Source organism: Manis pentadactyla, chromosome 7, assembly GCF_030020395.1.
Source record: "Manis pentadactyla isolate mManPen7 chromosome 7, mManPen7.hap1, whole genome shotgun sequence".
Classification (NCBI taxonomy): Eukaryota; Metazoa; Chordata; class Mammalia; order Pholidota; family Manidae; genus Manis; species Manis pentadactyla.
In genome coordinates this window covers 80,861,524-80,878,141 of record NC_080025.1, presented here as the reverse complement: position 1 = coordinate 80,878,141, position 16,618 = coordinate 80,861,524, and the positions used below count along the sequence as shown (strand labels likewise).

General features: G+C 33.7%; 1 protein-coding gene across 4 annotated transcripts in view; it reads right to left on the bottom strand.

Moving 5' to 3' along the window:
* Positions 1-1,018: 1,018 nt before the first annotated feature.
* Positions 1,019-16,618, bottom strand: part of C1GALT1 (core 1 synthase, glycoprotein-N-acetylgalactosamine 3-beta-galactosyltransferase 1) — a 37,043-nt gene continuing 21,443 nt past the window's right edge. For 3 of the 4 annotated variants that reach the window (XM_036894479.2, XM_057504544.1, XM_036894480.2), the window contains exons 2-4: positions 15,708-15,944; positions 11,570-12,237; positions 1,019-5,962 (exon numbers count right to left, since the gene is read on the bottom strand). In XM_036894479.2, coding sequence (XP_036750374.1) covers positions 5,747-5,962; positions 11,570-12,237; positions 15,708-15,944 — 1,121 coding nt within the window. In that variant the 3' untranslated portion in view covers positions 1,019-5,746. The remainder of the gene's footprint in view (positions 5,963-11,569; positions 12,238-15,707; positions 15,945-16,618) is intronic. The other variant, XM_036894481.2, reaches the window with a different exon arrangement.

Genomic DNA, 16,618 nt, shown 5'->3' with positions numbered 1-16,618 from the left:
AATATATTGCTTAGCAGTACAACTAAATACACCTGGAAAACAAGGGACTATCTAAATATGTTAAGTTGTACGATTGTACAATATGAACTGGCACTTCTCCAGCTTTTCTAAAGCTGCTTAATCCAATAGTGTGTGTACATATGTGTATACATACATACATATATGTACATATACATGGATATAAGAACATGTTGGGTAGCAGGACTCAAGGACCTTATGAACATTTGTAATCACTTGCTTAGGAAGAAGTATATCATTTTATACTTATATCCTAAAGTCTCAGACCTGATCAGTAGACCTGGGCTCTAGATGAAATATGCCTAAAAACACAAAGTTTATAGATTGCATTTCAGTGAGCCTTCACATATCCCTAAAGCATGATTAAACAAAGGCGGATTTTTTTTTTTTTTTTTACATACTGGGAGCAAAGAACTTCATAGATATAAATAACTTTTGAAGTATATAAAATGTGTATCATTCAGGTCTCAAGTCAAATATTACCTCTTAGAGGTCTTTCTTAACACCCCACCCATAGAACTGCTCTGTCATATCATTCTTTTGTTTTCCTAAAACCACTCCCTGAAACACCTCATTCATTCATCTTTTAACTTGTTTATTGTCTAGCTGTAGAATTAAGGTTCTATGAGAACCGTCATCCTGTATGTCTTACTCATCACTATTTTTTTTCTAGAAGATGCTGGGCAAAATTATTTGAATAATGAAATTCTCTGTGCATGATATCAAAATATACAAAGAAATAGAAAAGCAATCTTTCTATACATGTGCATGTAAGTGTATACCCATGGACTACAGAATAGGTATTTCTAATTTTTTTAAGATAAATTATTCAAAATCAGAGGTAGAATATTTTGCTTTAAAGAAAAATAAAAATTTAGCCTATTCAAACTGAAGGGAATTTTGATGGAAAACAATTTAAATATTTGATAAAATAATCCAATGACTACTCAAAAAAGTTTTTCCTGCAACATTAACATCAATTAAAAATAATCAGATAAAACAGCTTTAAACATGGTAATTTATTTTATGCAATTGTTTAAATCCATTATTTAAAAATGTTCAAAAGGCACTTTAAAAAACATTTAAAAATACATTTTTCTGACTTAACGGTGATCACTTAAAATAAGCAAGTAACCACACATTTTTAAACCATTCATGATACTATTACCTTACATAATTTTAAAATTCCAAAACACAAACATTCACTGTGTAATATAACACACTGCTTAGCAGTAAGATTAGTTTCCCTCTAATGATATAGTTTAAATGGATTATTAATTTGCAGGGCCCTGCAAAATTATTTAAATTTTACTAACATAATCTGAAATAGAGAGGTAAAGGCATTGAAGCAGAGCACTATTCAGACTCTGAAACTAGTTTTAGAGTTGGTTTCTCTTATGAGAATTTGTAAAATTTCTTATATCTGTATTAAATTTCTATTTCAACTTCAAAATATAAACACAAGTCAGTTTTTAAAAATCAATAGAGATTACATTTAGCATAAAAGAAACCACAGGTTGTTCCCAGTTTTCTTAAGTATGTTTCTGTCAGGCCTATTATAAAGAAGTAGAGAAATGAAGCAAATGAGTTTTTTTTTTTTTTTTTGAGAAAAGAGGGGTTGGAGGAGTGGTGGAATCCAAATAACTTTATTTCACTTAATAATTCCATACCTAGAATTAGTTTAAAATTGTAGACAATTTTTAAAAATTAGGGCAATTATCCTGAGAGCCAGCAGGCATTATTCTGAGACAGACTGTTACTTCTAATCTCATAGGGAAACCTAAAATTAAAAGTATTAAGTTATTAGTAAGTGATACAAATTCAAATCACTAATAACACCCAACTAACCTTGTGATGGTGGCATTGAGAGTAGTTATGAAACAGAAGTTAGGTATAAAGTAAATAAAGAAGGGCAGTAAGTACAAAGAAGCAAAAACTGTCAGAAAGAATACCATAATGAACTGAGAATTTAAATGAATAAAAAGATAGACTTGATCTAATCAACCAAGTGAGGATTTTTCAAGCCTCAATCAGGTAATAATACATTTGATAGGCTCAAGGAAGTGAAAAATTAATACTCAACAATTATGAAAATAACCAGTTAGCAAATTTAATGCTCAAATCCAATTATCATATTTTAAAAAATATTAAAAACTGATCAGTGATTATTTCTGAATCTTCTCACAGTCACAGATATTCCTCTCAAATTTAAGGTATTTGAAAAACACTAACAAGTGAACTCTGGAACAAAAATCCACTTTGTATCATCTATGAACTTCCCACTTGAAAAATACAAGTACTTGAGAACATAAGATAGCAACAGCCATTTTCAGACCACAATAAAATCATTTGTCCAAGTATTAAATATCTGAAAAGATAGTAAGTGATTATCATTATGAAATCTGGTTTTATGTGCTCTACTAAATACTTGGAGAATTTTTTGCTTCGTTAGGTCATATAGGACAGTCAACTGATTCTTGAAAATGAAGTTTTGGTAGTGTGAATTAGCAGAAAAACATTCTGCATATTATAAAATAGTATTTTGCTACCTCTAAAATTTTTACTGTGGGCATTTTTTATGACACTCATTTAGGTATGCTTTTAATTAATTAATATGCACTAACTAGTACTTAATGAACCTGTTCTTCCCAGTGTAAAATTACTAACGTACAAATTTTACTGTGGGCCCTGGTATTAGTTACTCTGAAAAAAACTAAGAAAATTTGCCAAAATGAATAATCTGATGACTCTTAAATTATCTTTAAGTCTTTTACATTAAATACAGTGTGATCGTGGATGACACTGATTTGAAACATGCATTATCAAAATCTGTGAATGATACCTTAATTATGGGCAGTATTCCTCAGAGAGTTCCAAGGGTGATTTACATCAGAATCACTTAGGTCTTAGGGCAAAGGTTTTCAAACTTACACAAGTAAGACTCAAGTGGAGCGAGGGCTTGTTTTAACCTAACTGCTAGCCTCCACCCCAAAAGTTTCAGATTCAGGAGGTCTAGGGCAGGGTGTAGGAGAGGCTGCCTTTCCAACAGGCTCCCAGGAGATGCTGACACTGCTGGTTGGGACCACACTTGGAGAACCACTGCCCAGGGGCATGTGGTAGAATGCATTCTCCTGGGCCCCATGCTAGAACTGGAATTCCTGGGACTGGGGTCTTGAAATGTGTACTTTAACAAGTTCCCAAGTAAGAATGTAAGAACCACAATTTGAGAATCACTATGACAATTAGGTTAGTTAATTTAACAATTACTGCCAGTGTATCAGATGACACATGTCAGTAAGTAAAAATGGAGATAATGCTAAATGACAAACTTCAAGCCTGATGTGGGTACAAAGAATACACAGGCTTTGAGAATAAATCCTGTCTGTTACTTACTAGCTTTGTGACAGTGGAAAAATTACTTTTATCTCTGAGCTTCAGTTTTCCCATCTATAATATGGGAGCAACACCCAAACTGTGATGATTAACATTAATGTACACAGACTACTATCTAAGCACAGTACCTAGCATACAGTAGGCATCAAATAAAACCTAGCTATTACTTATTACAAGAAATGTATGAATATTTCCTACAATATCTGAAGCATTTTTTTCATTCATTTAAAACAAATATTTACACTTCAAGGTAACAGAATAATAATAAAATCTTATGCTTATTGCTGCATAGTCTGGGCCAGTGTTCTTAGTGTTCTAAAAGCCATATGTATATTCACTCATTTAGTCCTCATAAAAATTCTGAGGTAGATAATATTATTGTCCCTAATTCACAGATGAGGAAATTGAGGCACAGAAAGATTAGTAAATATCTCAAGGTTACAAAACTAGTAAGAATTTAAACCCAGACAGTCTGACTCCAGACCCCATGATTCATCAAAATAGTAATTTCCTATGAATAAATTTTAAGGTTTTGAATATTCAAGAAAAACTATACTTCTAGTACAAAAAAAGTATCACATATGGACTTTAAATAAATTCATATCCACACCAAGGTGGAGAGCTGGTTCAGATGACAGAATGTATGCCTTGAAATTTTGGCAGATGATACCACCATGAAAACAACAAAAAACAATTTAATAGGTGAAAATTGGTGTGATTTTTCATTTTCACTATGTGGACAGAATAATCCATAATTAGCCACTAAGATGAACATCTCAAATATACCAACCAAAGAGGTCATTTTTTGACATGTTTAGGCACAATAAATAAAAACTATTTAGCTAAGCAGCACAGTCAATGGCATGACAGCCAGGTAAAATTAGCATAATGACAAACGTAAGAGAAGTAAATAATTTGTAATGTTTAAGGTAACCTTTCACAAAGTCTGTAAAACATTCTATGATATACTCAGATAATATTGCTAATGATAACACAAATTCTAAATTTTCTTTTCCGTCCAGAAACTCTTTAAATAGGAGGTCACTGAAATTTTAGACTGAACTTTTATGCATGGTGTTTTTGACAAGTCTAGAGTGGGTATTCTACTCTGTTAGAATTATTCACTGGTAAAACAATCATCCCCAAATAGTAAGTCAGCATTAAAATTCAGGCTGTTATTCATAAATTAAGTATTTGGTCCTTTAATATTGGACATATTTCAGTTTATTTAAGCACTTTGCATTTTCTAATGCTTTTAATTAATTCTAAAATCTTACATTCAAATTATTTTGCCAGTGTAACTAATTACCACCTAAGAACCCCAAAATGAATTTGAAAATTTTGCTTTAAGCAAGTTATGAAAGGCGCAAACAAGTTTTCATATCTCAACAGGGTGATAACAAAAAGAACTATAATTACGTAGTTGGAAAGAGTTTTAAATTCAATTAAAAACATCACTTAGTAATTCCTGAGACTGGCACTGATATAAGAAAAGCATCCCCAAATAGCATTAAATTTACTACTTATTAGTTACCCATCATTAAAGAACGGGCAAACTTGGGAACAAAGTATTTTAAAATGCATGTTTATAGAATGCTATTAATGCTTTGGGTAAATAAATAGTTGACAATGGTATTCAAGAATGGTCAAATATACTTAGAGAAGAGACAACAGGGACTCAGTAAAGATTAACTATTAATTAGAACCAAATATATAATACAGTCAAGGCCATTGAAATTTTAAAATGTGGTTTTATTAATGCACTTGAGGACACGTGCCGTTCTTATTCTACCTTCTTCTGGGATGAAATACTACCAATTAGTCACAACAAAATTTTCATTAGATAAAAACTGTGTGTGGAGTTGGGGTGGGGAGTTTGGTTCATTTATATCACACTGCAAATGTAAACTCCTATCTTGAGTTTATAAACAACACTGAGCAACAATATTTCCTTCTAAAATTTTCTTTAAGGCAAATCTGTTTAGCATCATGTGTATTACTAACATGGTGCAGTGTAGTTTCAGCAAATCTGTTTTAGTTTCTCAGTGAAAATAATACATGTGGTCAGGAACAGACAGCAACATCTCTTTTCTAGTCCCTCTGCCTGGCCATCATTTTAAAAACACAAGTTCTTACATATATATTACTGTATCAAAACACATTTTAAGAGACTTCACAGCTCACTTAAAGCTTCCATTTACAGTCATTCATATGAAATATTATTAATATGCAATGTTCACTTAGAAAGAATTCCTCACTGGGATTCCAGTGTTCCATATCAGAAAAGCAGAAGTTCTTCTTCAGTGCAGTGCCAGACATGTTACCTCTGGTTCATTTATGCTTTTCTTTCAAGGGTTCCCAATTTTACTTTTGGATCTTCATTTTTGTATGCTCGACTTATTTCTTTTAGTATATTTTCAGGTAAGGCAGGTTGATATCTGTATAAATAACCGTATGGACGAAGATGATAAACGAGGTATTCTAACTCATACATAGTTGTAGGATCAACATAGTGAAAAGAAACTGCAAGATCAGAACAGCAACCAGGACCCTAAAAAAGGAGTGGAAACAGGCAGTGTTAATAAATAGCACACTGGTAACATACAATATTCACATACTGAAAAAGGAAATACCAACTTTCACTGAATCCAAGTTTTAAAGCTGGCAAGGTAAACAGAGGCACCCAGTTTATCAAACCTATAGAAGAAGCCAGAAGTTTTTTATTTTTAGAGCTCCTAATGATTTGAAACCAACATGAAAATGCTAAAGCATACCTAAATGAAATAATCTCTCACACTTTATGTTTTAGCAGAAAAAGATCTTGAGACTTCTTCAAATGAAAGGGGCAGCTATACAAAGGATAAAACTATTCAAGTTTTGCTTTCTATTTTCTTACTATAAATATTTGCTTGGCTCAGACTCAGAAAGACACTTTTGGAACATTCAATGACTACAAAGTCTTGCCCATTATGTGTGCAACCTAATACCTCATCTACACATCAACTCAAACTGTACAGTATTTAAGAGATGATGTGCTGAGTCAAAGCTAGGTTTGAATTTAAATTTTGCTTACTAGTGTATGACCTTGGTCAAGTTAATTAATCTCTACAAACTTCAATTTCCCCATCTGCAAAACACTATTATTTAAAGAGAAAATATGTGTAAAATACTTGGGACCATGCTTTGGCTATAGCAAATGCTCAATAAATGTTAGCTATTATTGACAGAATAATCACATTCAGGTGGCCCTCAATATGTTGGCAAAGGTTAAACCTTTGTTCAGTTATATAATTCTCACAGATTCCTAAGAGAGTTGGTATGAGCAACAAGTTTAAAACAAGACAAAAACAAAGTAACAAAAATACAAAATACAAACAGGAACAAAAAAGCAAATAAACAGAATAACAAAAAAACTTGTCCCAAAATTAAACAGTTGCAAGGTCATTTTGGAGTCAGAATTGGTATTTGGAAAATGTTTCAATGACGTGACTCCAACAAAACTTCAGAGTCTATCTAACGTCTTTGCAAAGACCCAGGGAGACAGTCTGGCAAGTTCCCAGAGGAGATTCATATTGAGTGATTAAACTGAACATGTAATAATTCACACTTGGAAGAATGTAGCTTACAATGTTGTAAAAATTACCAAGAAATTGTCCACTGTATTTTCTCTGAACAATACTTTGAAAAGAACACTGGACATGTGGGATTTTGGGACAACTATGTAGGTCGTGGAAAATTATCTGGTGTGTACTTTTTACACTTTTAGGAATATAAAAACTGGAATATTAAAAGTAGACAGATAAGCTCATTTATGATTACCAAACCAGCTCTTCCCAACAGATATATGTGAGCCACATAATATAGTTCAAAATTTTTTAGTAGCTACATTGGAAAAGTAAAAAGAAATGGATGATATGAATTTGAATATATTTTAATTCAATAAATTCACACTATTTTTTTCAGTATGGACTCAATCTTTTAAAAATTATTAACAAAATCATTTCATTTGCCCTATTCCCTGAAATCAAGTGTAAATTTTATACTTATAGCACATCCAATTTGAACTAGCCATATTTCAAATGCTCCACAGTCCTACATGGTTAGTGTCTACTATAATGGATAGTGCATATCAAATTAAAGACTAGAACAATAGCAGTTAATTTTAAACTTCTGATCCTCTCTGGAAGCAATTTTAGATGACTCTAAATAAAAGATTATAATAATATTTTTGATAAGATGTACTGCATTATGTTACACTCTACTGTATTATTCCTTTTTACTGGATGGCCAGGATACTGTTATTACTAAACTTTATAAGCAATAAAAGAAAACAGCTGTCATTATGAGAAGCAAAATAGTTGTTTGCATGTGATTATGGTTGTCCCCAAAACTTAAGAGAGTCAAGTGAAAGATCATCATACATAAAGAATCCAAGAACACAGCCAGATTTTAAAGATGCTTAAAAAAACCCTCAGCTTTTCTATATAACCAGTTAAAAAGTTTTAAGCAAGGGCCCAAGTATAATACTAGCAAAAGTATTAAAAACCTAGGGAGATTCTTAAGAAGTAATAAAGACTTGAAGAAAACTATAAACTTTACTGAATGACCTAAAAGTCAGTATTAAAAAATCCTGGATAGAGAAGGCCACTGTCCCTAAATTAATAAGTTTACATACAAGAATAGTCAGGAGAGTTGCCAAAACAATTTGAAAGAAAGATAGAGAGGAATACACACTATTAGATTAATAGCTAATAAAAACTTTGTAAAGCTACAAAGTTCAAAACAGTATGGTGCTGAGCCAAAACTAAACAGAATGTAACAGAACTGAAATACCAGATACCAATTCTACTATAAGTAATGTTATAATATATGATAAAGGAGGCACTTTAAATCAGTAATAAAAGTAAGGCTCAGTTAAAAAATGGTATTGGTATAATTGGTTAACAATTAGAAAAATCAGGACCTTCTTACCACAACCATGTACCAGTACTTTCAGATGGGTTAGAGTAAGTGTAAATAAAATTGAAGAAATAATAGAATAAATCATTTGCTTATTTCTGATCTACAAAAACAGGCAATTTTTTTTTTTTTTTTTGTGTGTGTGTGTGTGTGTGTGTGTGTGTGTGATGTATATTTAATCACACATCTATTTTAAATCCACTGTATTAACATTGATTGGAAAATCTCCAGTAAAGTCTATTCCTATGGATTAGACTTTATTCCTAGGGAATAGACTTCATTCTTAGGGATTAGACTCACTGTTAGGAAGGTGAGAAGGTGGTAGGAGAAGGGAACTGAATGAATTTTAAGTTCCAAACAGCCAATGGAAGAATGTAACTCTTCAGTTCTCTGTAATATCTTATACCCTGATTTCCTAGATAAAAATTTTCTATACTTTTCTACACTGTATTTTTAGTGATCACTATGGAGAAAAGTGTATGTATAGGATTTAGGTGGCTTTGAAAACAGGAACTCACTTAAGAAAAAGAAAATTTATTAAATGATGGATGAGTAATAATAGAAACTTGACTTCACACTGTGTTCATATAAAACTTCCTTAGAGAGAAGAGGCAACATTAGAAGGTTGGGTCAATTCTGGTATTTCCAAGACTATTTTATAGTTTTCAATATAACTGAATTTTTATAGAAATAACATAAACTTTGCATTCACTAAAAAAAACTACAATTTAAAGATATACTACAGACATATTTATATTGATCATATAAAATACATTGTTAGGTATGCCCTACTTGTAGGTGGGAATTATGGGCAGTACTCTTAAAAGGAAAGGATATTTTATTGGTTACAGAGTAATGACAACTATGATGTCTCTTTGCTATTATTTTATGTGTACCAAATTCAGATACTCTTAGTAAAATATGCATTTAGGTGTATTTGTTATATGAATTTGTAATGTTCTTGAGTTTGGATATATTTTTGTATGGGAGGAGGTACAGAATTAAGAACGGAAGAAATTAAGTAATCTCGGAATGGTCAGAATATACTAAAACTCCCATCAAAAGAGCATCTAAAGTAGTACCCCACTAAAACAAAACTAGACTGTCAAAAAGCAGTCTTGGGAATACATCTGTTTTATAGTCTAGGAAACTGTAGCATCAACAAGAGCAATAAAATGCCAGTGTAAGGATCCAAATAGCCTTATTAGATAGAACTTCAAAATGATTATTTAATGAAGTGTAATTTTATCCCAACAACAGACTATTTATTCTAAAATATTCCCCAGGCCCTCCCAACCCCCCAACTTTGGGGCACATATCCCAGTAATCATAGAGGGGAGCTCATGAAGGAAATAAGAGCTTCTGGAATCAGAATGGTTTATAATACTGCCTAGATTACTTACCAGGATAGGTAGTGCCCTAACTTTCCTAAGCCTCAGTTTTGTCACCTATTAAAAGCAGGATTACTGTAAGGATTAGCTCCCCTGGCTTTGTAAGAACACATTGGTAGCTGATAGCAGAAGCAGTAGTGATTTGCTTCAAAGTTCCTTTTAAGGCTGATTATCTAAAGCTTGGGTCAGATGTTCTAGGCCAAGGTTTCTTAACATTCGTGATACAGACATATTGGGTAGCTGTCTGATGTGCATTTAAGCTTCTAATGAATTTACAATCCTGTTTCTATCAACTGATTTCTACCCAAACTGTTTCTACCCATCCCAAGTTGGGTTTCTACCAACTAATATCTCCAGATTTTGTCAAATGTCCTTGGGAGGTACAAAAGCCCCTAGTTGGAAGCCAGTGTTGTAGCTGATTTGAAAACACTGGCTTGTGAAGAGGAGAATGGTCATCATGAAGGGTATTGCTTGTATTTGGGGCCAGAGGAAAGTAGGCCTGGAGTACTAGTGACTTGCCTAAAGGCATTTTTAATCAATAACAGAGTCTCAAAGCTAGGTTTTGTGATTCCTGGTCTCCAGTCATTCACAGCTACAATGCTCATTATAGGGAAGAACTGGAAACAACCTTCTAAATGTACATAAGAATAAATTACAGTATATATATATATATTAGATTACACAGCAGTCTAAATTAATGAAGCAGATATACTAATGTTGATAAATTTTAAGTTGTGAAAAGGTCAAATGTATATACATATGGTGTAATTTTATTTGAAAACCTGCAAAACAGTATTATTAAAGGATACATAAACATGTAGGCAAAAATGTAAAAACATGCATGGTAATGATAAATACTAAATTCATGATAGTGGTTAACCCTGAAGAAGGAGGTAAGTGAACTGGACTGGGGAGGCTACAGAGGCCTCAACTGTACCTATATGCTTTTCTTTAAAAAGACTGAAGCAAATGTGGCAAAAGATTAATACTTAGTAAAGCTGGTTGGTGGGTACAAGATACTATATTCTTCTCAAATATTTAAGATGTACATCTGAAATATTTAATAAAATAATGTACCTCAGATCAAGTTCTCAGGAATGTAAGCTAAGTTGTCAAATGAGAGATAAGGCTTACTGAGTGCCTACTGTGTGACAGGCACTTACTACATGGTAATTACAATGGAATGAGACAGGTAGATCAGGTCCATTTTACAAGTGAGGAAACTTATGCTCCAAAGTTAGGCAAATTCTGTCCATCTCCATTCTAACTATGAAGTGGGAGAGCAGGATTTGAAACTAGGTCTTTCTGGTCCTCTAAGTCTTTCTGTGCATTGTTCCTGAAGACTAGAAAGCTTTTTACCCAGCTCTTCACACAGCCTGCTTTCTAACCTCACTCAGAATTCTGTTCAGAAGTCACTCCTGAGAGACGCCCTCATTATTCATCCCAACTGGAGTACCTGACTCCATCCCCTTACTTGGCTTTATTTAACTTCAGGGCACTTACCACTGCCTAAAATCATATTATATCTTGACTGGTCTGCCTGTTTATTTTATGTTCCCTCATCCAGAATGTAAAGTTCATATTTACTGCTATATTCTTAGTGCCTGTCATATAGTGGAATCAATATTTATTGAATTACTATTGCTGACATTCCTGTTCTCATTTAACTTGTAATACTGCCACCTATATACAAAGACTAAGGGAAATTCTTAGTTATTGGTACTAAAGAAACACACATATTAGGTAGATCTTTTTTTAAGTTAATAAAAGTCTAAGTATTTATATAGTAATAAAATTTCTACACTTACCTCTACTGGAGGATAGTAGTTATAATTCCAGTACCAAAAGGTTTTAGGTAGATAACCCCTGATTAAGTGGTGTTCGGGTACAAAGGGATGAAAAGTTTCTCTTCCAATGGTATCTCTGGAATCTCCTGCTTCTACATTTATGATTTCCATGCATTTCCCCAGGGCTAAGTCTTCGATGGAGGAACTATGCGTACATTTTTCTGTTTTAAATGCATCAACAAATCTCTTCAAGGCTTCTTTGCTCAGTACATATCCTGCTCCTCCACTCATGTAGCCCTGCTTTACATAGGGCTTAAATCTTCTCCCAAAGTAAATGGGTTCTTCAGGGTTGTATTTTGAGAGAAGCCATCTCAAGTTATCTACTACAACATAGGTATCATCATCTGCTTTCATAAACCAATCAGCATCTTCTAAATAATGATCATGAACATACTGAAAAGCTTTAATTGTTTTCCAGTATAGTTGGTCTCTGCCTTCTCTGGTTTTTAATCCCACAGCAGGGAAGTCTTTATTTTCTTCTGAACTCATAAACAAAACTTTATTACAACGTTGGGTCCATGTAGCTTTAACGTGTTTGGCCTTTTTCTCTAGATTTTGAGGCCCTGTCATAACCCAGCAAAGAATTCTAACCTTCTGATAGAGGTTTTCAGCGATGTCTGTGTTCTCATCTATTAAACAAAAAATTTCAAAAACTTATTATTTAAACAGATGTAAAATCCAAATAAATTATATTGAAGACATTTCCTCACACATTTCAAAGGCTGCCCCAGCCCCTTTTCTATTTACCTCTACTATTAGTGATTTTGCTGAAAGAAAGAAAAACTGAACCTAATAAAAACTGACATTCTGTTTTATTGGTTTCATGTTCGTCTTATCCAGGACATCACAGAGCTAACAGTTGCCACTATGACCAGTAACTGAACAGAAATGACATCACCTGGGAGTTTGTTGGGAATACAGCATCTCAGGCCCCACCCCAGACCTACTGAATAATAACCCATATTTTAACAAGTTCTCCTGGTGATTCGTATGCATTAAGCATTGACTTAGTCTCTGCTTTTCACTTCCTTCTACAAAGAAAGCTTCCACTGGTTCTTAACGAAACATTGACAGGAATTTCTCAGTGCTCTGAAGAAGCTTCTCAAAGGCAGGAAAGACATGCTGCTAAAGTGGCAGTTCATTTTGGAGTCCATGAGTCCACTGTTATGAATTTCTACAAGTACCCTGGGGTGGCTTTAAAAAGGCTTTCATGACTACCCCAGTTCGGGGGAGTGGAGTTAATGCAGAGTTGAGATTATTTCTGATAATAACACATCTCATTCCAAAATGCAAATTCACTAGTCAGAAACAGGATATAACACTTAGAGTAGTATTTTCAAGATCGTCCAGAATAGTGTTTTTCAAAGTACTGGTTTGCAAAGTTAAGAGGAGCTTATGCCAGAATATAAGGCAACATATTATTCTCTCATCAAGGAAGTCTTGCTGTACCCTCAAAAACGTCCACTTAACTAAGCAGCTTAAAGAGCTATGAAGCTTAACTGAGTTACATCCTGTTGCAAGCTCCTTACCTGGGTGCAGACAGTTACGGCTGTCAGGTCGTTTTGAATAATTACATTTTGAGTAATACTGATTTAGAGGAAGAGTCTAACTATAAGATTCTAGATCAGTGCTTGGTGAAGAACCAATTTTTATTTTCAACAGTTACAGACCTATACTTTTATAAATATGCTAAAAATCAGCTAAAAAGAAAATAAAACTAAAGAAATATAAAATACAAACCTGAAGTTTTTATTTTTAGACAAAATTACTCTGTCAAATTACTGTAAAAGTTTCTATGTAATGAGGGTTTCAATACTTATTTAGTTGTGGACCACATGAGTCTGCAAAACCACAATTTGTGTAGCAATGCCCTAGGCAGAATCCTGAGGAAGTATATCCTTAAAGTTAAGATCAACCAGTGAGTTACAAAAGCTCAGTCCTGTGAAAATTAACAACTAGTGACATAAATTTCTAGTTAACTTCCTGAGAAGGCATAGAAGAAAAGGTTCGGCAGGGCATGAAATATTCTCACATTTCTCTGAATATTAAGAACTCGATCCAAAAGTAGACAAAATCACTCTATCTTCTCAGAGAGCATTCACACTTCATATACTAAAGGAGTCCAATCTCTTAGATATACAGATATACCAAATACTGGATGGATGGGGGAAATGGTGGATGCAGGGAACCTAAATATGTTTCACTTAGGGCAAGACAAACTTTTCCCCACAGCTATGATCTGGTAGATATTCTTTCTCATTCTTTCAATTATCCATTTACTAATTACTTTGTAGTAAGCATGTACTAGCATAGGAGATGAAAAGATGAGTAAGACACATTCTACTACAGAAGAATCCAGTCTAGCAGTGGAGCTTGGCATGCAAATGCCTGACATATACCATGAACTGCTGTGATAGAAGCACAAAGGATTCAATGTGCTGAGGAGAAAGCAAGACAGTGGCTGATAAATCCTACATAGCAGTAGAATGGGAACTTGGGTAGAACAGAGAAGGGGAGATAAAGCATTACCAGGAAAAATAAGAGATGATGAAGAAAGAAGAGCTTTAAATGAGTAGACACTCACCAGAAGAAAGAACAAAAGGATGTTATAAATGTAAACTTTGCTTGAGTGCAGGTACATGGGTATATAACTGAAGGTCTGAACTAAGGGAAATATACTATGGATTGAGAGAAGAAATCTAAAAAAAGGTAAAGTAAAGAAGTAGAATGTTAGAATTTATGATAAATGAGATTTATTGGAAGCGAAGAAAAGCATCTACCATGACTTCATAGTTTCTGGGTTAGACAGCTGGTAATGAGCTATATAAAATAAGGAATGCAGGAAAGAGAACAAGTGTTAGAAGTAGGAAGGAAAAGGATTTTGATTAGCAAGTGTGAAGTCTGAGAGGAATAGGCAGACCTTTAGCATACCCCACATTCCATGGACCATCAAGCAGGACACGTTACGTACCTAATCTATGTGCCTGTGGTAAGATGGCCTAGTGCAGCCCTACTAATAGTAGAAAAGCCTGACTTCAATTGATCATGTGAAGACTGGAGGGATGCTACACAGCAAGCACAGAGTGATCAAACTGTTCTATGATCCAAACACAGAGCACCTGCTCAGAGCTGGATCACTGTTACATTAAGTACTCATACATGACATAATTTGTAATAGGATGCATGTGCTTGCTAGTTCATAAAACTCAACCAGGCCATGATACCTTGCCTCTCAGCCTCTGTTTGAGAAATAGAAAAGAGTAATTAACTGCAAAAAAGACAAAAGAGACAGCTCTTAATGGGAGACCCACTATATCCCAGAATTCTAATAGTTTTCAAGTTGCTACGGTCTTTTCTGTCAAATAAATCAATCTGCAGAGATGTTTGAATTTGTTGTCTTCTCACAGTATATGGAACAGGGCTAAGATAAAGACAGTAAGCAATAGATGGAAACTAAAATTATAGGGGCTGATGACATCACACAGGCTAAGGAAGAAAAAGGACAGTAACCTAGAGAAAAACCAACATTTAAAGGGCACATAGAGAACACAATTGTTAACATGTGGTTGGAGAAAGGAGACCAAGAGAAAATGAGTCACTCTAACACATCCCTCATTTCTACCTCCCTAGTTTTTTTTAATGCCTCTAAAAAGGCAAAAAGATCATATTACCTACTGATAAAATTGAGATTTACATGTAACTCTTGAATTTCTCCAGGAAAACAAGACTAAGCAAAAACTTAGACCCAAGCAAGACGGTAGCAAAAACCAGACACAGATATAAACCATAACAAAATCAGACTACATAAACATTTTTAGGAACAAATCTCATCTGAAAGTTGTCATTCTCCCCAAATTACAGTTTCTACTTAAAAATAAATTCAAAATTAATACCTTACTCCCTAAATAAATCTGGGTTTTAGCAATCTCCTTCTGAGGCAAACCAAAAACCATCATTTAAAATGGAGAATTAAGCTAATTTTCATCAAAAGATGTAGTGACATAATAAAATTCATGTAAGTCATTTTTCTCATACTCTCAACACTTACACAGACCGAAAAATACTGTTTCTACTTGCTCCTTAATCAAGTAAACCATACCTTTATGTTGGCTAGCATCTGCATTGAAGTTCATCTGTCCTTCTAGGTGATTCTGTCCATTATCATCTGAATGCCCAGCATGAGGATCATTATGAAGAATATTAGGCTGGGTGTCACCATGTTCTCCCAACAATATACTGAATAGCTGAGAACATAAAATAAATCCAATTGCTGATCCACACAGGAAGGTTAAAAAATTCAACCAAGATTTAGAGGCCATTTCCCGAAAGTGTATTTCTGTAAGAAAAAAAATTGCAGGATGTTATAAATTATAAAGCAATATACATACCAAGAGTAAAAAATGTGGTAACTTTTAGCTATATGGAAAAGTCAATTCCTTCCACACAGGAGACCATTTCTAAGAGTATTTAACTTTTATAACTCTATTTGTTCCTAAAACACACATTATGGACAATTCAATAAAACAAATCAGTAACTACGAGAATCACTTTTGGGTGGGGCATAAGGAACTATGTCAGTATTTGCACAGTGAATTCACTATTCTTTCCACAGGATCCTTCATGGACCCATGCCTGCTCGCCATGTTCTTTCTTTCTTTGCCATCAAAGTACTTAAATCTACCTTTTTTCTCTTTTGAGAAAAAAGAGATTTTTACTGTATTCCCACTTACTCTATTCCCTAATCCAGGAGTTAGCAAACTTTTCCTATAAAGGACTAGAAATAAAATATTTCAGGTTTTGTGGGCCACAAATGGTCTCTTGAATATTCTTTTTCTTCCTCCTTATTTAATAATAAATGCTTTCATCAAACGATAGTGCTATAATAAAACTCAAAGAAATAACTTTTCCAATTCTCTCAACACTTAGACTGAGAAACACAGTTTCTCTTTACTCCTTAATAAAGTAAGCCACACCTTTATGTTGGCTAGTATTTAAAATTCCTTTTAAAAA